At 48.9% G+C, this 25,476-nt stretch overlaps 1 protein-coding gene across 2 annotated transcripts in view; it reads left to right on the top strand.

The window, feature by feature from the left end:
- Window positions 1-25,476, top strand: part of ARMC9 (armadillo repeat containing 9) — a 127,669-nt gene that overhangs the window by 32,453 nt on the left and 69,740 nt on the right. Inside the window, exons 9-13 of one of the 2 annotated variants that reach the window (XM_048502028.1) lie at window positions 4,190-4,288; window positions 10,874-10,909; window positions 16,743-16,777; window positions 22,939-23,050; window positions 24,603-24,695. In XM_048502028.1, coding sequence (XP_048357985.1) covers window positions 4,190-4,288; window positions 10,874-10,909; window positions 16,743-16,777; window positions 22,939-23,050; window positions 24,603-24,695 — 375 coding nt within the window. The remainder of the gene's footprint in view (window positions 1-4,189; window positions 4,289-10,873; window positions 10,910-16,742; window positions 16,778-22,938; window positions 23,051-24,602; window positions 24,696-25,476) is intronic. The other variant, XM_048502029.1, reaches the window with a different exon arrangement.

Genomic DNA, 25,476 nt, shown 5'->3' with positions numbered 1-25,476 from the left:
GTGTCAATGAGTAGAATGAATGAATGAATGAATGAATGAATGAATGAATGAATGAATGAATGAATGAATGAATGAACCGTGTGACCCAGGATGCTGGACTGAATGAACCGCCGGAGCAGCAGTGGCGTAGGAGGTTAAGAGCTCATGTATCTAAACTGGAGGAACCGGGTTTGATTCTCCACTCTGCCGCTTGAGCTGTGGAGGCTTCTCTGGGGAATTCAGATTAGCCTGGGCACTCCTGCACACGCCAGCTGGGTGACCTTGGGCTAGTCACAGCTTCTCGGATCTCTCTCACAGGGTGTTTGTTGTGAGGGGGGAAGGGCAAGGAGATTGTCAGCCCCTTTGAGTCTCCTACAGGAGAGGGAGATATAAATTACTATTATTATTACTATTACTATTACTATTACTATTACTACTATTACTATTACTATTACTATTACTATTATTACTATTATTACTATTATTACTATTATTACTATTATTATTATTATTATTATTATTATTATTATTATTATTATTATTATTATTATTTGGGTGCTGTGTGGTTTCCGGGCTGTATGGCCGTGTTCTAGCAGCATTCTCTCCTGACGTTTTGCCTGCATCTGTGGCTGGCATCTTCAGAGGAACCTCAGATCCTCTTTCAGATCCTCTGAAGATGCCAGCCACAGATGCAGGCGAAACGTCAGGAGAGAATGCTGCTAGAACACGGCCATACAGCCCGGAAACCACACAGCACCCAGGTGATTCCGGCCGTGAAAGCCTTCGACAATACATTCTTCTTCTTCTTCTTCTTCTTCTTCTTCTTCTTCTTCTTCTTATTATTATTATTATTATTATTATTATTATTATTATTATTATTATTATTATTATTATTATTATTATTATTATTATTATTATTATGTGTTCTTGATCAGGCTCCACTGTAGCTTGTTGAGATGTGTGTGCAGGATTCGAAAGGGGGCACAGGGGGAAACCCCGTGGTCATGTTTGTCCTTGTGGGTTCCCACTTGTCCATTTCTAATTTCTTTTTCCTCTAGAGGAGCTTTGAAACGGATTGGCTACCAATCTTGACCCTCCTTGATCTGAGGTTGCAAATGCCTTAGCAGACCAGGTGCTGGGGAGCAGCAGCAGAAGGCCGTTGCTTTCACCTCCTGCCTGTGAGCTCACAAAGGCACCTGGTGGGCCACTGCGAGTAGCAGAGTGCTGGACTAGATGGACTCTGGTCTGATCCAGCTGGGTCGTTCTTATGTTCTTATGTAAGTGTTGGAGCCAGAGGGGAAAAAGTTCCCTCCGTTCTGTCCTCTGCTCTCCCGCCTTTGTATTAACTTGGCAAACAAGAGTTTGGGATCACGCTTTGCTGAAACGGCATCTGCTTCCATCCTGAGATGCACTAGAATCATTTTGTTGAACTGTTTGCTTTTTCTTCCTGGATCTGACCAGGTGGTGGCGTTGTCTAGTTGAGCTTCAGGATTTAGAGGCATTGGAAATGATATGGCATCCAGCTACATTTAAAAAATCTTGCTTGGTAGAACAATAAAGCTCTAGTGCCAGGAAAGATCACAAAGCCCAGTGGCTTTTCTTCATCCCATGGCAAAGATAACTTCTCTAGTAGCCCCATAGCTTAGGCTATGGAATCTGGATCCCAGAGAACAATCAGGAAGGTACACAAACTGACAAAATAAATCATAGTCCAAACAGGCCAAGTTAGCTTGTGTGCTAACCCCCAAGACCTGGGGGTTACCTATGAATCTAATCAACACTATATATGTCAGTGATGGCGAACCTTTTTGGACCGAGTGCCCAAATTGCAACCCAAAACCCACTTATTTATTGCAAAGTGCCAACATGGCAATTTAACCTGAATACTAAGGTTTTAGTTTAGAAAAAACTGTTTGCTCCAAGGCGCGCGTTACTTGGGAGTAAGCTTGGTGAAGCAACCGTGCAACGCTTTGAACGGGTGAATCACGACCCTAGGAGGGTTTACTCAGAAGCAAGGCCAGCCTAGATATGTGGGGGAGGTGATTTTCTGCTCCCCCCACATGACGAACTCTGTGCGCGCGTGCCCACAGAGAGGGCTCTGAGTGCCACCTCTGGCACCCGTGCCATAGGTTCGCCACCACTGATATATGTGCTGTCCTGCTCCAAAAATGCCTTTCTGCCATTTGCACTGGCCATGGTCAGATGTCTTTATGCAAGAAAACAGATGGACACAAATCAGACATTCAGAACTGAGATGCTCAGAAATCTTACTTCATTCACTTCATAGAATCATAAGAGTTGGGAGAGACCACCAGGGCCATCAAGTCTAACCCCCTGCCATGCAAAGCACTCCCAACAGATGGCCAACCAGGCTCTGTTTAAAAACCTCCAAAGACGGAGACTCTACCACCCTCTGAGGCAGTGAATTCAACTGTCGAACAGCCCTGACAGTCAGAAAGTTCTTCCTGATGTTTAGGTGGAATCTCTTTTCCTGCACCTTGAACCCATGACTCCTGGTGCCAGTCTCTGGAGCCACAGGAAATAAGCTTGCTCCAATATGACATCCCTTCAAATATTTAAACACAGTTATCATGGGGTGCTGTGTGGTTTCCGGGCTGTATGGCCATGTTCTAGCAGCATTCTCTCCTGACGTTTCGCCTGCATCTGTGGCTGGCATCTTCACAGGATCTGGACCCAGAATACCACCTGAAAACACAGAAATTCTGGACCACTCTGACAACCACTACGTCAGACTTCTGTGTTTTCAGGTGGTATTCTGTGTCCAGATCCTCTGAAGATGCCAGCCACAGATGCAGGCAAAACGTCAGGAGAGAATGCTGCTAGAACATGGCCATACAGCCCGGAAACCACACAGCACCCCAGTGATTCCGGCCGTGAAAGCCTTCGACAATACAATTATCATGTCTCCCTTTGCTTCTCCAGACTAAGCATCCCTAAGTCTCTCCTCGCAGGGCATGGATTCCAGACCTTTGACCGTTTTGGTTGCCCTCCTCTGGACATCTTCCAGCTTGTCAATATCCTTCTTAAATTGCGGTGCCCAGAACTGAACACAGCACGCTAGGTGAAGTCTGACCAGTGCAGCTCAGAGTGGTTCAATTCCTTCCCTCAATCTAGACCAGTGTTTCCCAACCTTTTCGACATCGCTGTACCCTTAACCTCTCCCCTCTTCTGCATCTACACTTGGAGGTAGCTGTTCGTGCATCTCTTGAAGTGGACTCTGGCTCAGAAAAGCAGTTATGACCAGTGTGTTTGTCTTTTAAGGTGCACCAAGACCGTTTCTTTTGTCTGCAACTTTTTTAGAAGCAAGCCTTTATTGGCATAGACAGCAGTACGACAATAATAAAAAACGGATTAAAAAGCATATACAATACAGGAAATACATGTTAAGTCGAAGGAAATCTACTGGCGTTTAGTAATTTCCAGGAGAAAGTCCGCCACTATCATACAGAGAGAAGGATCAGGGTTGTCCAACAAGTAGTGTAATCTAGTTAAGTCGGGGAGATGGGGTAAATGTAAAGGAGTAAAATTCACATACTTGGATCTGATTTCCTTGAATCCGAGACAGTGTAGTAATTGGTGGGCCAGAGATTCAACTGAGCCATCGTTACACGGGCACAATCTTTTAGCCTTTTCTTGCTTCTTAAATCTGCCATGCAACAAGGCAGAAGGCATAACATTAAACCTGGCGAGCATTATGGCTCTCCTTTGAGCAGGGTTTATTAAGCAATACAGGTAGTGTGCCAAGTGGCCCCATTCAAATGGGAGAGAAAGATACAGGGGGGAGCACGTTTTCTTAGCTGCGGTGATTAAGGTAGAGAACTCTCTATCCAATAGTTGACCTTTTAATTTCCTATAAGTTTCTGAATAGGACAAAGGGCAAAGTGAATCCACTTGTCTGCAACTGTTCTGTACATAATCCAGGAGAAAAGAATCGGTCCCAGACTTGTTCTCTTTGCAAACGAGCGCAAAGCAACGGTTCTCCGAGCTGAACCCCTCCACATGAAAAATGTGTTGGAATCTAAAGCATTACTGTTCCTCGAGCTCATCTATCCAGGTCTCAGGAGGCCTTATGCCCAGCGGCTATGAGGTTTTGGCGTCTCCTGGGATGGTGTTTCTTCTGCAAGCAACTGGTTGAGATCAAAGAGAATGATCTGTTTTTCCACCGGCTTGGTTTGTCTCCCTCTTGTAGATCACCCCAGAAGATCTGCAGAGTGTCTGCGTCCGTTTGTTTAGCAACCAGATGATGCAGAGCGTGGTGCATAGCATAGACTTCACAAGGCCGGGAACTGTAAGTACAATCCGCTGGGCCCAATGTTTCCATCTTGAGACGTTTCTGGAGATTTGGGAACAGCGCCTGGGCATGGTGGAGTTTTAAGAGAAGAGGGAGCTCAATAGGAATAGAAATATGACGACACTCTAGGACAGTGATGGCAAACCTTTTCGAGACCGAGTGCCCAAATTGCAACCCCAAACCCGCTTATTTATCGCGAAGTGCCAACCCGGCAATTTGACCTGAATGCTGAGGTTTTCGTTTAGAAAAAACGGTTGGCTCCGAGGCGTGCGTTACTCAGGAGTAAGCTTGGTGGTAGTCAGTGGCTTGGCTTTGAAGCAACTGCGCAACTCTTCCAACGGGTGAATCACGACCCTAAGAGGGTTTACTCAGAAGCAAGCCCCATTTCCAGCAACCGAGCTCACTCCCAGGTAAAGGATCGCGCTTTAGTTCTTGGCATGAAAATCAGTGGGGTTTAACAGCGCTTAACAGGGTTACCTACACTGCTTCCCCAAAACTAGGTCTTAGGTTTAATGCTAATAATCGAGCCTAGCGGCCCAGGCCAGCCTAGATGTGTGTGTTGGGGGGGGGGGCACTCTGTTTGCGCGTGCCCACAGAGAGGGCTCTGAGTGCCACCTCTGGCACCCGTGCCATAGGTTCACCACCACTGCTCTAGGATTTCTGTTGCTTTTAGACTCTATGCTTTTAGACTCTGTCATCTGGAGGTCGGTTGTAATTCTGTGAGAATGCCAGGCCCTATCCAGAGGCTGCTAGCTCTAATTGGGACATGTTTGTATTTAAAGGTAATACTGTTCTACTCAACTAGTTGTGAGACCAGTGTGTCTTATCAGTTTATTTCCTGAAGGTAAATACCATAGTTTTCCTCATGGAATAATTGATCTCAAGACAATCTCAGGAAAGGGATTTGGGCGTCTTAGTTGATAGTTCCATGGGAATGTCGACTCAATGCATGGCAGCTGTGAAAAAGGCAAACTCTATGCTGGGGATCATTAGGAAAGGAGTTGATCATAAAACTGCAAGGATTGTCATGCCCTTATATAAAGCCGTGGTGCGACCGCAATAGGAGGACTGTGTTCAGTTCTGGTCGCCACATCTCAAAAAGGATATCGAAGAGATAGAAAAAGTGCAGAGAGGGGCAACGAGGATGATTGAGGGACTGGAGCACCTTCCTTATGAGGAGAGGCTGCAGCGTTTGGGACTCTTTAGTTTGGAGAGGAGACGTCGGAGGGGGGATATGATTGAAGTCTATAAAATTATGCATGGGGTAGAAATTGTTGACAGAGAGAAATTTTTCTCTCTTTCTCACAATACTAGAACCAGGGGGCATCCATTGAAAATGCTGGGGGGAAGAATTAGGACTAATAAAAGGAAACACTTCTTCACGCAACATGTGATTGGTGTTTGGAATAGGCTGCCACAGGAGGTGGTGATGGCCACTAACCTGGATAGCTTTCAAAGGGGCTTGGACAGATTTATGGGGGAGAAGTCGATCTATGGCTCCCAATCTTGATCCTCCTTGATCTGAGGTTGCAAATGCCTTAGCAGACCAGGTGATCGGGAGCAGCAGCAGCAACCGGAGGCCATTGCTTTCACCTCCTGCCTGTGAGCTCCCAAAGGCTCCTGGTGGGCCACTGCGAGTAGCAGAGTGCTGGACTAGATGGACTCTGGTCTGATCCAGCAGGCTAGTTCTTATGTTCTTATGTTCTTAATTCTCAAGACAATACCGGGCAAACGCCTGGAGCACCCTCCTAAACCTGATGAGGGTCCTGGAAAGTAAAATGGTATTGTCAGCATACAATAAGAGGGGAATATGTTTCTCTATTATTTTTGGAGGATGGAACTAATTTATTCAGAAAGGGACCAAATCATTTATATAAATATTTAAAAGGAGGGGTGCAAGAATACAGCCCCGTTTAACCCCCTTTTCAGTGTTTGTGGACTCTGTCAAATGACCGTGGGGATTACGTCTTATTTTGATACAGATATTCTGATCAAAAATAAGTGGCGACTCTCTATGGTCGAAGCTTTTAGTTTGTTTCATAGTTCTATGACATGCTTTCACCTCCTGCACGTGAGCTCCCAGAGGCACCTGGTGGGCCACTGCGAGTAGCAGAGTGCTGGACTAGATGGACTCTGGTCTGACCCAGCTGGCTTGTTCTTATTCCTTGCTTCAAAAGGAAACAAAGCGATCTCCTTGATGTGCTTTGGTCTGGTTTGGGAACTCCGCAGGTTGACTTTCTCTTTCTCTGCATTGTTCCATGTGTTGATTTTGAGATTACTGGTGCTGAAACTCCGGCCGACTCCTGTTCCGTTTAGCCTTGTCGTCTTTTGTTCAGAAACGCCCCACTCATGCTTTAATTGTTTCTTTTCTTTTGCATTCGGTTAAGGTGTGCGTGGAATGCCGGGGAAGGGGCTAATTGTGGGGGGGTTTGGTGCACCATTTCAAGGGCTGCCGGAGGAGGGAAAAGCCCGTCTTTGCTCCCACCGCTGGCCTGTGCATCTTGCCACTCTGCTCAGCACAGTTCGACCCCTTCCTCCAATGTAAGGAGTCTTCCTCGTGGTCAAGCAGCCCTTAGGCCCCTTCCGCACATGCCGAATAATGCACTTTCAGTCCCACTTTCACAATTGTTTGCACGTGGGTTTGGCTGTTTCACACAGTCAAATCCAGCTGCAAAGTTCATTGAAAGTGGATTGAAAGTGCATTATTCTGCATCTTGCTTGCTTTTAACTTTGTCATTTAAATTCTAAGAAACTGCTGCTGTGGAAATTTGTTTAAATGTGGTTAGTTTTAGTTATGTATTTTATGTGCTGTTAATGGAACAGCTGTATTGTGAGCCGCCTTGAGCCCTTTGGGGGTAAGGCAGCCTTTAAATCTAATAAATGATGATGATGATGATGATGATGTTGATGATGGTGATGGTGATGGTGATGGTGATGGTGATGGTGATGGTGATGTGCGGAAGGGGCCTCAGCCCAGAGGGAAAACCACTGAAGCTGGAGGAAAAGGCTGGTGAGAAACTGTGATGTCAGGTTAATTTGTGGTAACAATCTCCAAAAGAGTTCTGTGTGTTTCGTGTTCTGCGTGTTTACGGGCGGGTAGGCCTCGGTAGACAGATTGTCCTGCTGATGCCAGAGAACGAAAGATCACCACAGAGAAAGCGATCTGCACTGGTCCATAATGTGTGGATGCAAGAGTGTGCAAACTTCAAGTTAACACAGGAATATTCATCAGAAAGAGATCTGGGGAGGGGTCATAGGTCAATAGCAGAGCTTCTGCTTAGTATGCTGAAAGTCCTGGGGTCACGCTCTGGCATCTCCAGCTAGGAGCAGCAGTGGCGTAGGAGGAGCAGCAGTGGCGTAGGAGGTTAAGAGCTCATGTATCTAATCTGGAGGAACTCGGTTTGATTCCCCGCTCTGCCGCCTGAGCTGTGGAGGCTTATCTGGGGAATTCAGATTAGCTTGTGCACTCCCACACACGCCAGCTGGGTGACCTTGGGCTAGTCACAGTTCTTCGGAGCTCTCTCAGCCCCACCTACCTCACATGGTGTTTGTTGTGAGGGGGGAAGGAAAAGGAGATTGTAAGCCCCTTTGAGTCTCCTTACAGGAGAGAAAGTCTCCTTATTGAGTCTCCTACAGGAGAGAAAGGGGGGATATAAATCCAAACTCTTCTTCTTCTTCTTCTAGAAGAGGCTCAGCCAGTAGGTCAGGTGAAAGCCATGTGCCTGAGGCCCCAGAGAACTGCTGTTGGTCTGAGTAAGCAATACTAACTGTGTTGTCGAAGGCTTTCACAGCTGGAATCACTGGGGTGTTGTGGGTTTTCCGGGTTGTATGGCCGTGTTCCAGTAGCATTTTCTCCTGACGTTTCGCCTGCATCTGTGGCTGGCATCCAGAGATTCCAGCCACAGATGCAGGCGAAACATACTGGAACACGACCATACAAAACCCACAACACCCTAATACTAACTTTGATTGATCCGTTCTGGGCTGCCATTCGTATATAGCACTTTCATGTGTTTGTGTGCGTGCCATGTTGGTTTAAAACGAACACAGAAGAGAGCAAGAGAGTTTTTTAATCAGAGGTTTGCAGAAGGTAGATAATACGGTTATTTTCTGTGACGTAGAGCTGGAAGGGACCTCAAGGGCCATCAAGTTGAACCGCCTGCTGCACAATGTAGGAAATTCACAACTACCTTTGCCCCCTTCCTCCTCTCTCCCAGTGACCCCTGTTCTATGCCCCAAGGAAAGCTTGAAACCTCTGCTAAATCCTGGACCAATCTTGCCTGCAGGAAAATTCCTTCCTGACTCCAGCATGATGATCGGCATTTCCCTGGCCAAGTGAGAAAGGGCTATGAGACCCCTAGTCCACAGGAAACAACAGGGCCATCAAGTCCAACCCCCTGCAGTGCCGGAACACACGATCAAAGCACTCCTGACAGATGGCCATCCAGCCTCTCTTTAAAAACCTCCAAAGAAGGAGACTCCACCACACTCCAAGGAAATGCATTCCACTGTCGAACAGCCCTGACTGTCAGGAAGTTTTTCCTGATGTTTAGGTGGAATCTCTTTTCCTTCACCTTGAACCCATGCCTCCTGGTCCTGGTAGTCTCCGGAGCAGCAGAAAACAAGCTTGCTCCCTCACCAACATGACATCCCTTCAGATATCTAAACAGGGCTATCATGTCACCTCTTAACCTTCTCTTCGCCTAATTATACATCCCCAGCTCCCTAAGTCTCTTCTTGGATTTCAGAATGACCATTTTTTTTAACCTTTTACCTTTTACCACCTCCTGGGAGGGAAGTGGGGTACAGACGAGGGACAGTAAATACCGAATGCCAAGATAGGCCCTTTCCCCATTCACCGTTTGCTGCGCGCTACTCTTGCCAAGTAGTGCGGGGTCCTGCGGCACTCCCCACTATAGGGGCGGCGACAACGCAGCCGCCCCAACGCTGCCGCTCTCGCGCCCCCTCCGCACGCGTTATTCCTGGCGCTCCTCAAAACGGCGCCTTTTGATGTCCCCGCACAGAGCGCGGGGTCGTGGGGAAGCCCGGAAGCGCGCCAGAAATGACGCACACTGAGAGTAGCGCGCAGCAAGGGTGATCGACGGTGAGTGGGGAAAGGGCCTTTGTGGATCTTTCTGGCCACCCTCTTTCAGGTAGTGTTTTGGTTCCTGCTTGGCTGGAGTCGCTGCTGAGTAAATCCCCTGGCATTTGATAGCCGGACACTTGATCTTCTCTGTGTTGTTCCTGTAAAGCCCTTAGGATTTTCTAACTGAAACATAGCATTTTGAGCCGTGCTTCTCACACATTGGTTGGGCTATAATCCCATTGTATGTTATACGTCTTCTGCACTTCTTCTACCCACAACAGATCGCTTGTGAGGTAGGGGGGGCTGAGAAAGATTGGAAATACATGTGGCTAGCCCAAGGTCACCCAACAGGCTTCATGTGGAGGAGCAGGGAAGCAAATTCAGTTCTCCAGATTAGAAGTTACCACTCGTGTGGAGGAGTGGAGAATCAAATTGAGGCCCTTTTCGCACGGGCCAAAAACAGCACCCTGGGGACGGCAAAAACGCCGTCCCCAGGGAGCTGTTCGCAAGGGGGGGCGCAGCTGCTTTGCAGCCGCGTCGCCCTCACTCCTCCCCAGCGGCGTGAAGCTGCTGTTTCCCAACCTCACTCCCTGAGCGAGGTTTTTGGGAAACAGTGGCTTCCAACCGCTGCCATGTGAACGGCAGCGGCTGGAAGGCGCCATCCCTCCCCCCTTTCCCAATCGACCTACCTTCCCCGCGACCGTTCGGCGCATCGCCGAGGCCTGGGAACACACCCCCTGCCCTGCGACTCCGGAGCGGTCGCGCAGGGCAGGGGGGCGTGTCCCCTGGCCTCGGCAACGCGCCGGATGGTTGCAGGGAAGGTAGGTTGATCGGGTGACGGCGCAGCGCGGCACCGTCTTCCCAGTAGTTTCCGGAACTGTTTGTGCGAACTGTCCCAGGGGGGTTGGGTCGGCGTCATGTTCGCCGACCCGACCCCCAGCGTGGCCGTGCGGAAACGGCCTTAGTTTCGTACAGTGAAATCCAGCTTCAAATTGCATTGTAAATGGATTGAAAGTGCATTATTCTGCATGTGCAGAAGGGGCCACGGAGAATCCCTGTTGTGCCTTGTCCAGACCAGTACATCTCTTTCTCTCTCTCTTTTCACGGAACCCATTTCAGTTTAGCTGTGCACATGAAGTCAAGAAGGTATAACTGCCTAGGATAGCTCTGAAAGCTACCAACGGTCTTTTGGAATCACCCTCCGTTTCCAGTGATCTAGAATTGTAATCTAGAATTGTATAGCCATGAGGAATATGGGTGCCCTTAGCAGAGCTTTTCAGAGTTCGAAGCACAGCTGCACGCCTCTTTCCAAAACCTGTTTTTTCTGTTGCTCTTTAACAACTTGACGTTTCTTTTTCTTCTCTGGTTTCGGGATGTTGATGTTTGTCTTTGGATTACTCATAATCTTTGAATGTGATTTCTGTTTACCTTTTCCTTTTCCTTTCTTGTTTTGTTTCATCTCTTTTATTTTAACGTATGCCTGTTTTCCCCTAAAGGGATACTGCTGTATGAGCCCGTGTGATGATGAATATGTAAGTTCCTGTGCCTTCGTTTACCTTTTCGCTTTGCCTGACGCATCCGTTCTCGCTTTCTGTCTTCTTCTTCTTTAACCGCTGTGTTTGCTTTGCATCGTGGACATTTGTGTCTGGCGAAACTGACACGAGGGCTGGAATGTTTGCATGGAATAGCACGGCACCTCTTCTAGTCAGTCACCAAAGGATTAGCTCGGTAAAGAAACACTTCCGGATTCGAGAAAGGGCTTCCCTCCTGGAGGCTGGAGCGATGGCCCGTTACAGTGAGAGAGCTTTCCTGGGCATCCCATGCCTTGCTTTTGTCTGTCTCTTCTCTGGGCCAGAGGGCAGAGACTTCAGCTGATTTTTGCACCGTTTCCTACCCTCCACGATCGGAACGGTGTTTGCTGAAGGGATCCTGTTTACCCCTGCCATTTCCCAGCACCCTGAAGCATGCTGCACGATGGTCGGCGTGACCCTCCCACACACTATGCTTGAAACTGGACAAGATCCAGGAGAGAAGGCTTAAAGGGAGCAGCAGTGGCGAAGTGGCTAAGAGCAGGTGCACTCTGATCTGGAGGAACCGGGTTTGATTCCCAGCTCTGCCACTTGAGCTGTGGAGGCTTCTCTGGGGAACCAGATTTGCTTGTGCACTCCCACACACGCCAGCTGGGTGACCTTGGGCTAGTCACAGTTCTTTGGAGCTCTCTCAGCCCCACCCACCTCACAGGGTGTTTGTTGTGAGGGGGGAGGGAAAGGAGATTGTAAGCCTCTTTGAGTCTCCTATAGGAGAGAAAGGGGGGATATAAATCCAACCTCCTCCTCCTCCTCCTCCTCCTCCTCCTCCTCCTCCTCCTCCTCCTCCTCCTCCTCCTCCTCCTCTTCTTCTTCTTCTTCTTCTTCTTCTTCCTCCTCCTCCTCCTCCTCCTCCTCCTCCTCCTCTTCTTCTTCTTCTTCTTCTTCTTCTTCTTCTTCTTCTTCTTCTTCTTCTTCTTCTTCTTCTTCTTCTTCTTCATACAGTGGGAAATGTCCAAATGTCTAGAAAAGGCACCAACTGTGACAGCAGATATGCACGTTTATATTATAAACCTGTGTGTGATTTTATTCACTGTTCAGGGGTTTGATTTCAGAGCAATAAAAATATTTTATTGTTCCCAGGGAAATCATCCTGGGTGTCTGCTGCGTCCCCTTGAACGTCTCAAGCTTGTGATGCACAAACTCCCTCCTTTTGGGGGAGCGAAGGGAAGAAGATGCAGATTTTCCCTGAGCTCATCTGCCCGGCAGTCCTGGTTGAGTGGCAGGCCCCATCCTGCATGTTCTGCGACCCAGATGGCCATTTGCATTCGCAGCGCAGCCAAGAGACGGTTGCGATCTTCCCATTTTGCCCCCAGCCAGTGCATTCTTTGCAGGGAGAGGATATTGGCTTCTTAAGCCTTGGCCGAATCGGAGCCTGGAAGCAGGAACAGGTGTCCCTTTGGGGGGAAAAAAGCCACAGTCGCTATCTGCTTGGGACTTCTCCAGCACCCCTCTCCCCCCGCCAACGCCACTGAGGATCTTTTATTTATTTATTTATCAATTAAACTTATAGGCCGCCTCATCCCCAAAGGGCTCGAAGCGGCTCACAATATGGCTGTTCTGACGAACGGCAGTCAACAACATAAAAATTTAAACCCCTTAAAACCCATGCAGCAATAATTTAAAACAACAGAAATGTTTTAAAACAAAAGTTGTTCAAAACGGGCGCCTGAGCTAAGGCCAAAAGAGGGAGGGAATAGGCAGGGCCCGCGATGTCATCAGTAGATCAGGCCCAACCAAAATAGAAAAGATGGAACAGGCAGTCTCAGATTCGGTGAGGGGGGGGCAGTAGGGCCACAGCCGGCCCCCTCCAAAAGCCCGGTGGAATAGCTCCGTCTTACAGGCCCTGCGGAACTCACTAAGGTCCCGCAGGGCCCGGACAGCTGGAGGTAGAGCATTTTGGGGTACAGCACTGCTTAAAACGTTTGTCAAAAGCTTTTTTCTCTTGAAGCCCGTTTTCGAGAATCCTGTGGAAGTGCGGGGGGTGGGGGGTGGGGATTGAGACTCTGGCGTGGGTGCAGAATTCTGGAAAAGTTCATTCTTTTAAAAAACAAAACTGTTCACCCAGCTGACCTCCTCTCAAATGCTTGGAAGTAGGTTCCCCCAAGCCCTTTCTTCTCCCACCAGGACCTTACTGGCTGACCTGTAGTATGCCAAGTTATGATATTATTGTGCTGTGGTCATGTATCAATTACTGAATTTTCAAAAAAGCCCCAGAAGTGCTCCAGTGGTGTTGATTGTTGGCGGTGATGAAATGATAAATGCCAGCCACAGATGCAGGTGAAACGTCAGGAGAACACGGCCATACAACCCGGAAAACCCACAACACCCTATTGATTCGGGCCACGAAAGCCTGTGAGCACCTTTGGAGTTTCGGCACAGCTTGGTAGGTTCAGCAACAAGACGGATGCCACAGGGGGCGGAGCCAGTCATAACATTTATGCCACTGGGGTAGTGCCAACCGCAAAATGTCAGGGAGTGAGGTTATGCGTAACTTTCCTGAACTCACACAGTAAAGACCCGTGGGTTTGGGGAGCAGCTGCTGCCAAAGCACAGCCAAAGGCTTTGTATCTGTCCAACCAATCAGATCTCCAGTGGCCAACCAGAAACCTTCCTCGGCGAAAACCTCACCTGTCCACACCCACTATATAAAAGCATTTGGTGGGGGGCAGGAAAGATGCCCGTGGGTATTGGGAACCTCCGAGCGACTCAGTGACTTGCTCTGTGTGGAAACAGCTATGTGCAAAATATTGACGGAGAGGCAGTCCTGCAAAGACCCTTGAATCCATAAACAGACTCTGGATCTGTTGATCAGTAGTGTTTATTGGAAGGTAGTGAAGCACCCAGCTTGCAAGAAGCCGGTTCTGCCAGTCCTGGCTTTTGCGACCCCTTTTATCCAGAAACGGTCCCCTCTCCCGTTTTCGCAAAGAATGTGAGAAAGAGTTCCAGCGGAGCCTAGGCGCCCCAAGGTCAGCGACAGACAGAGATAAAGCCACCTGGCCTCCTACCCCCCACGACACTGCGGAAATGTCCCGTTTCCCATGGGAGCAGAGAGTGTCGGGGATAAGCCTAGTTATCTACCAAGCGTGTGAAACCATAAAAGCAAGATCAAGGAAATAATGTTCTATTACCTCAGTGGTAACATATAACAGGCAAAGTACATGTATCTAAAAGCAGTTACATTGGCAGGACCGCACCTCAATCATCTAGATACAATCACTGTCTCTATATCAGTGATGGCGAACCTTTTCGAGACCGAGTGCCCAAACTGCAACCCAAAGCCCACTTATCTATCACAAAATGCCAACATGGCAATTTAACCTGAATACTGAGGTTTTTGTTTAGAAAAAACGGTTGGCTCAGAGGCGCCCGTTACTCGGGAGTAAGCTTGGTGGTAGTCGTTGGCTTTGCTTTGAAGCAATTGTGCAACTCTTCGAATGGGTGAATCACAACCCTAGGAGGATTTACTCAGAAGCAAGCCCCATTGCCAGCAGCCGAGCTTACTCCCAGGTAAAGGATTGCACGTTAGTTCTTTGCATGAAAATCAGTGGGGTTTAACAGCGCTTAACAGGGCTACCTACACTGCTTCCCCAAAACTAGGGTCTTAGGTTCAATGCTAATAATCAAGCCCAGCGGCCCAGGCCAGCCTAGATGTGTGTTTGTGTGTGGGGGGGCGATTTCCCCCCCCCCCACATGATGAACTCTGTGCATGCCCACAGAGAGGGCTCTGAGTGCCACCTCTGGCACCCGTGCCATAGGTTCGCCATCACTGCTCTATATTATGCAGCCCTGGCACGGAGTTAGGAATGCATCTCAATCAACTATCCCTTGACATTCTCTCACCCCCTATTCCTTAGATTTCTTTTTTTGTGGGCTAGCTATAAAGTTGCATTTGCAGCTTTAACAAAAAGTTAAAACGAGTGGGAAACGGCCTGTGTGCAGATCAGCCTGACTCCATCGCAGGGGTTCTGGCGGCTTTTGATTGGGGAGCGTATCTCACGGAAGACAAAAAGACGGCCCGCCGCTCATCAGACAGATCTCGGGCGATGCATACAAAAAACGAGTGAAAGGCAGAATAGGTGCGGGTAGAACTCGATCCGTCTGGAAGGCCTTCCTGCCGTGAAAGGCAATCGCCGTTTTGGGGGAGAAGCGTTCAGATTGAAGGCCAGCGGGCTTTTAATTAGCTCTTATGTATCATCGCTCATTGATTTAAGCATAATATGAAATGAATTCCAAACGCAGCTTTATGCTGGCTCGTTTGTGAGAGAGGCGCTCCTTGTGTTACATAGGAGAGCACCGCAAATCCTCCACCACTCGGGGCTGTATGTCGTAACTCGATCCTCCCTTTGGCAGTTCGCGCCTTTGTCTTTCGAGCCTCCCCAGCTCAACCGCTGAACAATAGGCCCTGATTATAGAGCCTGCCCTGAAAGAATCCGGGCTGTGGAGACAGAGACCGGCCTCTGAAGGCGTCAAAGGGGCAGAGGAGATTTTCTCACAAAGCGAGGAGTCATCATCCGGACAAAAAGACGACAATGAATATTCTGGGAATAAGTGGCACTTGATGACATCATTAGAAATGTGCGCAGGAGAATGCCTGACAAATAACGCCCTTCCTCGAAAGATGTGTCTTATTAGAAAGTATGTCAGAGTTTCTGGTGGCTTAAATTATGGTCAGCTAGTAGGTGGATGGGAATGGCATACAGCCAGGGGTGGGATTCAGCTGGTTCACACCACTTTGGCAGGACCGGTTGTTAAAATGGTGCTTGTAAACAACCAGTTGTTAAATTATTTGAATCCCACCACTGTATACAGCTGTTATCAAATGCTGGCCCTTTCCGCATGGCAGTGGTGCGGGGTGTGTCGGCATAAACAATGCTGATGTACCCTTCCCGGAGCCGTTTGCACGGACGGCCCTGGGAGGGCGGCAGGCGGTGGCGCAGCCGATAGTTGCTGCTTGCCGTGCGGCTGAACGCCATACCTCATCTCACAACTTCCGGCTCGTCCGGCAGAGTGACAGGGGACACGCCCCGTCCCCGCAGGCTGGAAGCCACGGCTCTGGAGTCGCGAGGCCAGGGGCGTGGTCCCCTCGGCCTCTGCGACGCAGCCGAAGCCAGGAGACGAGGTGAGGCATTCAGGGACGGCTTGCGGGAAAATGGCGCCTTCAGTCAGCTGCCATTTGCACGGTAGCGAAGAAGACGCTATTTCAAAAAAAAAACCTCCTCGGGCTCAGGGAGCGCAGGTTCGAAGCAGCATTCGCGGATCGCCGCTGCGAAGGTTCGCGAGGTCGGCCATGCATGCTACGCGGCGCCGCATGTAACCTCCTCCCCCAGTTTTTTTAGCGCCCCTGGAAATGCCTACTCGCGCCACGTATTGAAAGGGGCCGATGATGAATCACAATTTTCAGAGATTCCTTGTTTCCATTGCAGCCCCACGAGTGCATCCGTCTTAGCAGTATTTCATTACAGGAAGAGAGGCTTATTTGGTTTCGGTGGTCATTTCCTTGAGTTACAAAGTCAGGATTGTATCTCCTCTTTGAACTGTTTCCTCCTGACGTTTTACGCTGTTAACATTTCTGAGAGTCTGAGATTTTATGATAACCAATGATTACCTATCAATTTAAGACAAACCACCTAACGATCTAAGCGGAAAGCTCAAAGTTGTTCAGTGGGGGCATTTTGGCTGTCTTTCTGGGGGGGGGAGTGGTAGTGGAAATGAATCAGCTTGGGTAATTTTTGGCCGAATGTGTGATTGTTTCTTTTCTCTCCCTTCTTCAATACAGGCCTCTACCATGTTAAGGGCATCGCTAGCTCCTGTGTAAGTGATTTTCTTTTTTTAAAAAAAAAGCAGATTACAGTTACTGGGGTGCTGAGTGGTTTCCGGGCTGTATGGCCGTGTTCTAGCAGCATTCTCTCCTGACGTTTCGCCTGCATCTGTGGCTGGCATCTCCAGAGGATCTGAAGATGCCAGCCACAGATGCAGGCGAAACGTCAGGAGAGAATGCTGCTAGAACACGGCCATACAGCCCGGAAACCACTTAGCACCCCAGTGATTCCGGCTGTGAAAGCCTTCGACAATACATTACAGTTAACTCGGATGAACGCCCATCCTTGAACGGGAGCGAGTTTGGGAGACTCTTGGGCTCGCGTGCTTCTTCCCTCTTCCTTCCCTCCTGCCATAAGCTTGCTACACTCCGAGGAGGGCCTGTAGATCTGCCAAAATTACAACAGATCAGCAGACCACAGAGATCAGCACCCCTGGAGGAAACGCCTGCTTTGGAAGGTGGACTCGGTTGCATTTTATCCCACCAAGGTCCTTTCCTCAAACTCTGCCCTCCCCGGGCTCCGACCCCGAATCCCCAGGAATTTCCTCGCCCAGAGTTGCCAGTGCTGTCCTCCCAGCTCAAAAATTCAGCAAGTCGTCGTCTGTCCTTGGATCCAAACCATGAAACTAATTTTTCCCCACTGGGCCCTCCATAAGCATAAGCATTTTATTGTCATTGTGCACGCACAACAAAATTTACAGCAGCATTCCTCGATGCACACAATTTCAGACTCATACCCCGTCCTCATTTTCCCCTTCCTCCACCCATCCCTACACAGCCCCAAACACATCAACACGAAGCCGCGGACTTCAGCTTAGCCACAGCTCTAGAGTAGAAGCTGCCTCTAAGCCTCCTTGTCCTAGTTTTGATAGACCTGTATCGTCTGCCGGATGGTCACAGTTCAAAAAGAGAGTGTGCTGGATGAGACGGGTCTCTCGGAATATGTTGGGCTTTCTTTAGGCTTCGGGCATTATAGAGTTCTTCCAAGGAGGGGAGAGGGCAGCCGATAATCCACTGTGCAGTAGTGATCACCCTTTGGAGCGCCTTCCTATCTGCCACTGTGCAACAGATGCAGTAGGTTAAGACACTCTCTATAGCACAGCGGTAAAAGGACACCAGGAGTTTTCCATTCAGTTGTTGTTTCCTTAAAAGTCTCAGATAGTACAGTCTTTGCTGGGCCTTCTTAACCACCGTGGCAGTCTGTACGCCCCAGGTCAAGTCTTCTTTAATCATAACGCCCAGAAATTTAAAACTAGCCACCCGCTCTACTTGATCTCCATTTATAGTCAAGGGCTGAATTTCTGAGCTATTCCTTCTATAGTCCACTATAAGCTCCTTTGTCTTGTTAGTATTAAGAACCAGGTTATTTTCCCTGCACCAAGAGAGCAATCGGTACCAAGCCAGTGTGCCAGAATTTAACTCAATTGTTGTGGGAAGAAGACACCCCCCTATTAATAGTGTGCCAGAAAAGTGGAAATATGTACATCCATTTAGTGGGGGGAAGGGAATGTGTGACCCAGGGATTCCCTCAAGCTTGCTCCAACAAATATGGTTTGGCGTTCCTTCTGAATGGTGCCAAAGAATACGTCTTTGTGTCAGAATGGAGATACCTTTAGAAACTTGTGAGGGGTCATACATTTAGGAACTATGTGGGGAGTGGGAGGGAAATTACAATCACTGCACATCTTGACCGGGTCTTGAAAGACAAAATTCTGGTAGGTAGGTAGACCAAAGGATGAAACTCCATTAGTTTGGGACTCTTTAGTTTGGAGAGGAGACCTCTGAGGGGGGTTATGATTGAAGTCTATAAAATTATGCATGGGGTAGAAAATGTTGACAGAGAGAAATTTTCCTCTCTTTCTCACAATACTGGAACCAGGGGGCATCCATTGAAAGTGCTGGGGGGAAGAATTAGGACTAATAAAAGGAAACACTTCTTCACGCAACGTGTGATTGGTGTTTGGAATATGCTGCCACAGGAGGTGGTGATGGCCACTCACCTGGATAGCTTTAAAAGGGGCTTGGACAGATTTATGGAGGAGAAGTCGATCTGTGGCTACCAATCTTGATCTGAGATTTCAAATGCCTTAACAGTCCAGGTGCTCGGGAGCAACAGCCGCAGAAGGCCATTGCTTTCACATCCTGCATGTGAGCTCCCAAAGGCACCTGGTGGGCCACTGTGAGTAGCAAAGAGCTGGACTAGATGGACTCTGGTCTGATCCAGCTGGCTTGTTCTTATGTTCTTATTTAGGCTATAGAACTATTCAGCTAATGACTATGGGTATGAATGTCTTGTCACCAAGCAGTGTGACCTACTCATAATAGTATTATTTAGATTGCTTGCTTTGACTGTATTTTTGAAGTTTGTTGCTTTGGATCCCTTTAGGGAGAAAGTGGCAAATAAACCACCCAAATGAGTAGTGCCGCAAGTAATTTGGTGCTTACGAAGCAGGTAGCGGAAACAAGCGAACGCTTGCTCAGACAAGTCAAGGCACACGTTTATCACGCATGCACGCAGCGTGATATTGAGGAAGCAAAACATTTAGAAGTCTTTCCAAAAAAGCTGACCCATTTTACAGATGGGTAGCATTCAGGGTGAGACAGGTCTCAAAAACTGGGTTTCCAAACCAGCCAGACTGGTCGGATTCTAATTCCTTGGCAGCTCTTCTGACATATAGAATTCTTGACGAGATTAGCAAGTGAAAGTATGCCAAGTATTCTGAACTCAATGGAGTCCTCTCTCTAAACAAAGGCTAAAAATTCTTACTGTGATCTGATAACCCCCGAGATGGGAACCATTTCAGGCTGCAGGAGTTGAATGCTGTTCCCAAGAAAAACAGCATGCCCAGAAGACGACGAAGGGCCCTTTCTGCAGAAATAACCTGAAACGTTTCTAAAACGTTTTCAATCCCCCTTTCTTTTACCACGATGGATGCTTGCACTCGCCCCCAGTGGTGGGATCCAAAAATTTTAGTAACAGGTTCCCATGGTGGTGGGATTCAAACAGTGGCGTCGCGCCAGTGGGGCTGGGCGGGGCACGACGGGGGCGTGGCCGGGCATTCCAGGGGCGGGGCATTAATACTTTCTCTGTTACTGTAAAAAACTCTTACTGTAAAAAAAAGTTCCTAATTTCCAGCTGGTATCTTTCTGTCCGTAATTTAAACTCATTCTAGCAAGTCCTATCGTCTCCTGCCAACAGAAACAACGACTTCTCCTCGAATTGACTGCCTGTCAAATACTTAATACTTTCAAATACTTAATTTTGTTTCTAGAAATCAAAAGAAGGATACTTTCCTTAAACAAGGAACTTTACCATATTACTAAAACATGTTTTTAAAACAGCCCAACAGGGAGAATGATCCCGTTTTCTACCTTCGCTGACCAGCCACATAGGAAACAACAGGACTTGATGATTTTTGGACCTAATGGGATTTCTAACAGAAAAGCAGACCCGATTAGTAACCCCTTCTTGGCACACACAAATAATTAGTAACCCACTCTCGGGAACTGGTGAGAACCTGCTGGATCCCACCTCTGCTCACCCCCTCGAAACGATTCATGGCTGCCATTGTGATTTTTCCCTTTCTTTTTTTGAGCTCTGGGTTGAATAGATACTTCACACCCTCATGCTGCATTCTAAACTCCTCGTATACTTGAAGCTTCAAAGATTCCTCCCACCCAATTAAAAAGAAACAGAGAAATTCTGCAAAGAAGCAGGCAAGGGGGGACAGAGCGAGCTCAGCAAATGGCACCGAGGAGGAAGCTCAGGGTAGCAGAGAAGTGCTACCTTCACGCAACGTGTGATTGGTGTTTGGAACATGCTGCCACAGGAGGTGGTGATGGCCACTAACCTGGATAGCTTTAAAAAGGGCTTGGACAGATTTATGGAGGAGAAGTCGATCTGTGGCTACCAATCTTGATCCTCCTTGATCTCAGATTGCAAATGCCTTAGCAGACCAGGTGCTCCGGAGCAGCAGCAGCAGAAGGCCATTGCTTTCACGTCCTGCCAGTGAGCTCCCAAAGGCACCTGGTGGGCCACTGCGAGTAGCAGAGAGCTGGACTAGATGGACTCTGGTCTGATCCAGCAGGCTTGTTCTTATGTTCTTAAATGCCTTAGCAGACCAGGTGCTTGGGAGCAGCAGCAGCAGCAGAAGGCCATTGCTTTCACATCCTGCACGTGAGCTCCCAAAGGCACCTGGTGGGCCACTGCGAGTAGCAGAGAGCTGGACTAGATGGACTCTGGTCTGATCCAGCAGGCTTGTTCTTATGTTCTTGTGTTCTTAAGTGTGGGAAACCTCAGCAGTTCACACAGCAGCTGAAGACTTTTTTTCAAAACTTTTCAACCGGAGAACCGTTTTAAACAGGGAATCATTAAGACTGTTTCGAGGCTGCCAAATAAAACATTTGGGGGTAAAAGCGATGCAGGACTCTATGGAGTAAACACTTCGTTTCCTGTCTCAAAACATTTTAAGGGGTTTAAAACCTTTGGAAACAGAAAGGGCCTAGGTGAAGCCTAGAACGGTCTCCCTTGACATGCGGATCTTCTGTGATGAGGGATTTCTTTTTTAAGGAAGTGCTTCTTCATATGAACCCCCACCTGCACTCTGATGTGGCAGAGGCTGGACGTTGGTTGACCATCTTAGTGAGGACCACGCAGGGGCGCATCTGCTAGAGGGACATGGGGGTCAATTGACCCCGGGCGCCACCCATTAGGTCACGGGGGGAGCGCAAAGTCACGCCCCCTGTCCGGGCGCGGCTGGGGCTCCTGCCGCCACCGCGCCCGGACTTGCGCATTTGGGCGGGCAGGCGGGAACCTCGCCGGCCGGTCGAAATGTTGACATGATCAAGACGGAAGCGGGCAACGAGGCGAAGCGGGCCTGGGTCGAAGAGGCGACCGGAAACCAGGGTGAAGGCTCGGCGGCACGCGGGGAGAACGAGCAGGGCTGTAGCCTCGGCCGTGCTCGGAGCGCAGCTGAGCCCGTTCAACAGGGATCAGAGTGGCCTCAGCTGGGGAGAGAGAGGAATTTGAGGGCCGGAAAGGCATTTCAGGAGGGAGGCAACGATGCGCTGGAGCTGCCGCTACAGTGGGGTCCTGGGAGGGGACTTGTTGGTGACGGTGGGGAGAACGAGGGAGTGGCCAGGTGGGGCCAGGGGGGCAGGCCAAAGGCAGCTCAGACCGGGGAACTGACTCTAGCCCAGTGAGGTAACTGGGCAGGGCGTGCCGGCCCTTTTGGAGCTTGGGTCCAGCTGTCAGTGAGGCAACCGCAGCAAATCCATTTCCTGCACTCACAGGGATAGGAAGGGAAGGCTGTGAAGCCAGGGACGGGCTGCCTAAAACAGCAGGCGCCCTGTGGGCTAAACTATTTCTTGGCCCCTTGGGCCAATTGGAAAAAGACACCTCTGGGGAGACAAGCCCCCAGGAAAGGGAGGGAGGGAAGGAACCACAGCCTGGGAGCCCTGGGCGGGGAGGGGAAGCGCCACACCCCCCACGTGACCTGAAGGAGCAGCCGGGCCGGGTGCCTGCTGCCCCAGAGGAGGTATGCTGGGGGGGGGGCGCCGGGAGCAGGTATTGCCCCAGGCACCATTTTATCTCAGTACGCCTCTGGGACCAGGCCAAGTTTCTGTTCTTCTAATTGATACTTAGCCTTTTTATGGGCTCTTGCTGGAGGCCACTTACAAGATCCAATTGAAGCAACAGGGCAGACTTGTTGAGGAGAGTGGCTATAGCTCAGTGGAAAAGCCTCTGGGCCCTAGGTTCAATCCCCGGCATCTCCAGTTAAAAGGACCAGGCAGTAGTGGAGGGGACAGACCTCTTCGTGAGACACTGGAGAGCAGCTGCCAGTCTGAGTAGGCAATGCTGACCTTGATGGACCAGTGGTCCGATTCAGTTGAAGGCTCAGTGGTCTCTGGTTCAATCCCTGGCATTGCCAGTTAAAAGGGCCTGTCAGTAGTTGATGTGAAAAAGCCACTGCTTGAGACTCAGGGGAGTGGCTGCCAGTCTGAGTAGGCAGGGCTGGCTTTGCTGTTCCCAGGCTCTCATTCAGCATCAGGCAGCCTCGCGTGTGTTCCTGTCTAATCGGACTGGCCTCTGCTTGCGCCAACCAAAGGAGTTTGCCGCATGTGTCATCAGCGTGGCTTCTTGTTTGTCTTGCAGGAAAGTGCAAGAGGTGCCCCTGCTGCCCTCCTTGGACTACGAGAAGCTGAAGAAAGACCTGGTGGACGGGAACAGCCGCCTCAAAGCCTTCTTACTGCAGGCCTTGCGCTGGGTGGGTGAGCTGAAGAACTTCAGCCACTGTGACCGAACGATCGATTATTCGTTCGTTCGTTCGTTCGTTCGTTCATTCGTTTGTTCGTTCGTTTATGATCATTGACCAGTAAAATTCGGAAAAAAATTAAAATGTCAAAAGATACAGATAAAACACAGGTAAAATACATGACAAATTCAACATATATAAAACGAATAAGGAAACAAGAAAAAGAAATTAGGTGCCATACCTAATTGGAGTCTTTAGTTTGGAGAGGAGACGTCTGAGGGGGGATATGATTGAAGTCTATAAAATTATGCACGGGGTAGAAAATGTTGACAGAGAGAAATTTTTCTCTCTTTCTCACCATACTAGAACCAGGGGTATTCATTGAAAATGCTGGGGGGAAGAATTAGGACTAATAAAAGGAAACACTTCTTCACGCAACATGTGATTGGTGTTTGGAATATGCTGCCACAGGAGGTGGTGATGGCCACTCACCTGGATAGATTTAAAAAGGGCTTGGACAGATTTATGGAGGAGAAGTCGATCTATGGCTACCAATCTTGATCCTCCTTGATCTGAGATTGCAAATGCCTTAGCAGACCTGGTGCTCAGGAGCAGCAGCAGCAGCAGAAGGCCATTGCTTTCACCTCCTGCAGGTGAGCTCCCAAAGGCACCTGGTGGGCCACTGCGAGTAGCAGAGTGCTGGACTAGATGGACTCTGGTCTGATCCAGCAGGCTAGTTCTTACGTTCTTATGTTCTTACCTGATAAGAGTTCTGTCATACCTTCCTAATTTGACTAGAAAGCCAAGCAAACTTAGCAGCAGAGTGTGCTAGATCTTTATTTGTGTCTGATAATAATATTTTCATCTTTTCTCTTTGCCAAAGAGGAGTTTGCCTGAAATTTGAGCCTTCCTCTCCAGCAGGGTGTAGTGGTTAAGAGCAGGTGGACTCTAATTTGGAGAACTGGGTTTGATTCCCCACTCCTCCAAATGGGAAGCAGACTCTTATCTGGTGAACTGGGTCTGATTCTGCACTCCTCCACATGAATCCTGCTGGGTGACCTTGGGCCAGTCACAGTCCTCTCAGGACTCTGAGATGTCTGTTGTGAGGAGAGGAAGGAGTTTGTAAGCCCCTTTGAGTCTCCTTACAGGAGAGACAGGCTCCAACTCCTCGTCTTTTATTTTCCTCCTTTCTTCTCCTTTCTTGTTTCTTTCTTCTTCCTTCTTCATGGCAGGTTTGGCCTTACTAGGTGCTTTAGAGCCAGACGTCTGCTGCTCTAGAGCAAGCACAGGATAATTGTGTGCCGGAAAGAGATAAAGAAGCAGTTTCTGAACATTTGTTTCTAAATACCAGTAATTCCCATCATGCTAGAACCGTGGTGGTGAACCTTTGGCACTCCAGATGTTATGGACTACAATTCCCAACAGCCCCTGCCAGCATGGCCAATTGGCCATGCTGGAAGGGGCTGATGAGAATTGTAGTCCATAACATCTGGAGTGCCAAAGGTTCGCCACCACTGCGCTAGAAGATTGGTTTGATGGCTGATCTCTTTCGCTTCTCCTGTAGCGCTTGACTACGTCCCATCCCGGTGAGCAGAGGGATACGGTACTGCAGGCTTATATCAACAATGATCTTTTGGATTGCTACAGCAACGTTCAGGTTAGCATAAGCATAAGCATTTTATTTATTGTCATTGTGCACGCACAACGAAATTTACAGCAGCATTCCTCGATGCACACAATTTCAGACTCGTATCCCACCCTCCCTCCACCCATCCCTACACAGCCCCAAACACATCAACACGAAGCCGCGGAGTTCAGCATAGCCACAGCTCTAGAGTAGAAGCTGTCTCTAAGCCTCTTTGTCCTAGTTTTGATAGACCTGTCTCGTCTGCCGGATGGTCACAGTTCAAAAAGAGAGTGTGCTGGATGAGACGGGTCTCTCAGAATATTTTGGGCTTTCTTTAGGCTTCGGGAATTATAGAGTTCTTCCAAGGAGGGGAGAGGGCAGCCGATAATCCTCTGTGCAGGAGTGATCCCCCTTTGGAGCGCCTTCCTATCTGCCACTGTGCAACTGGAGAACCATACACAGATGCAGTAGGTTAAGACACTCTCTATAGCACAGCGGTAAAAGGACACCAGGCGTTTTCCATTCAGTTGTTGTTTCCTTAAAAATCTCAGATGGTACAGTCTTTGCTGGGCCTTTTTAACCACCGTGGCAGTCTGTACACCCCAGGTCAAGTCCTCTTTAATCATAACGCCCAGAAATTTAAAACTAGCCACCCGCTCTATTTGATCTCCATTTATAGTCAAGTTAGTGGAGATAGCTTCCCTGTTTGATAGTGACAAAGCCCGGGTTTGCTGACATAACGCTTGAATTTTGATGTTTTCTTTTTGAAGCCTGTTGGATGATCTTGGGCCAGTCATAGAAGTCACTCAGC

This window comes from Sphaerodactylus townsendi, linkage group LG06, assembly GCF_021028975.2.
Source record: "Sphaerodactylus townsendi isolate TG3544 linkage group LG06, MPM_Stown_v2.3, whole genome shotgun sequence".
In the NCBI taxonomy this organism is placed as follows: domain Eukaryota; kingdom Metazoa; phylum Chordata; class Lepidosauria; order Squamata; family Sphaerodactylidae; genus Sphaerodactylus; species Sphaerodactylus townsendi.
The sequence above is the reverse complement of the archived record's forward strand: the minus strand, read 5'-3'. Positions and strand labels throughout refer to the sequence as shown.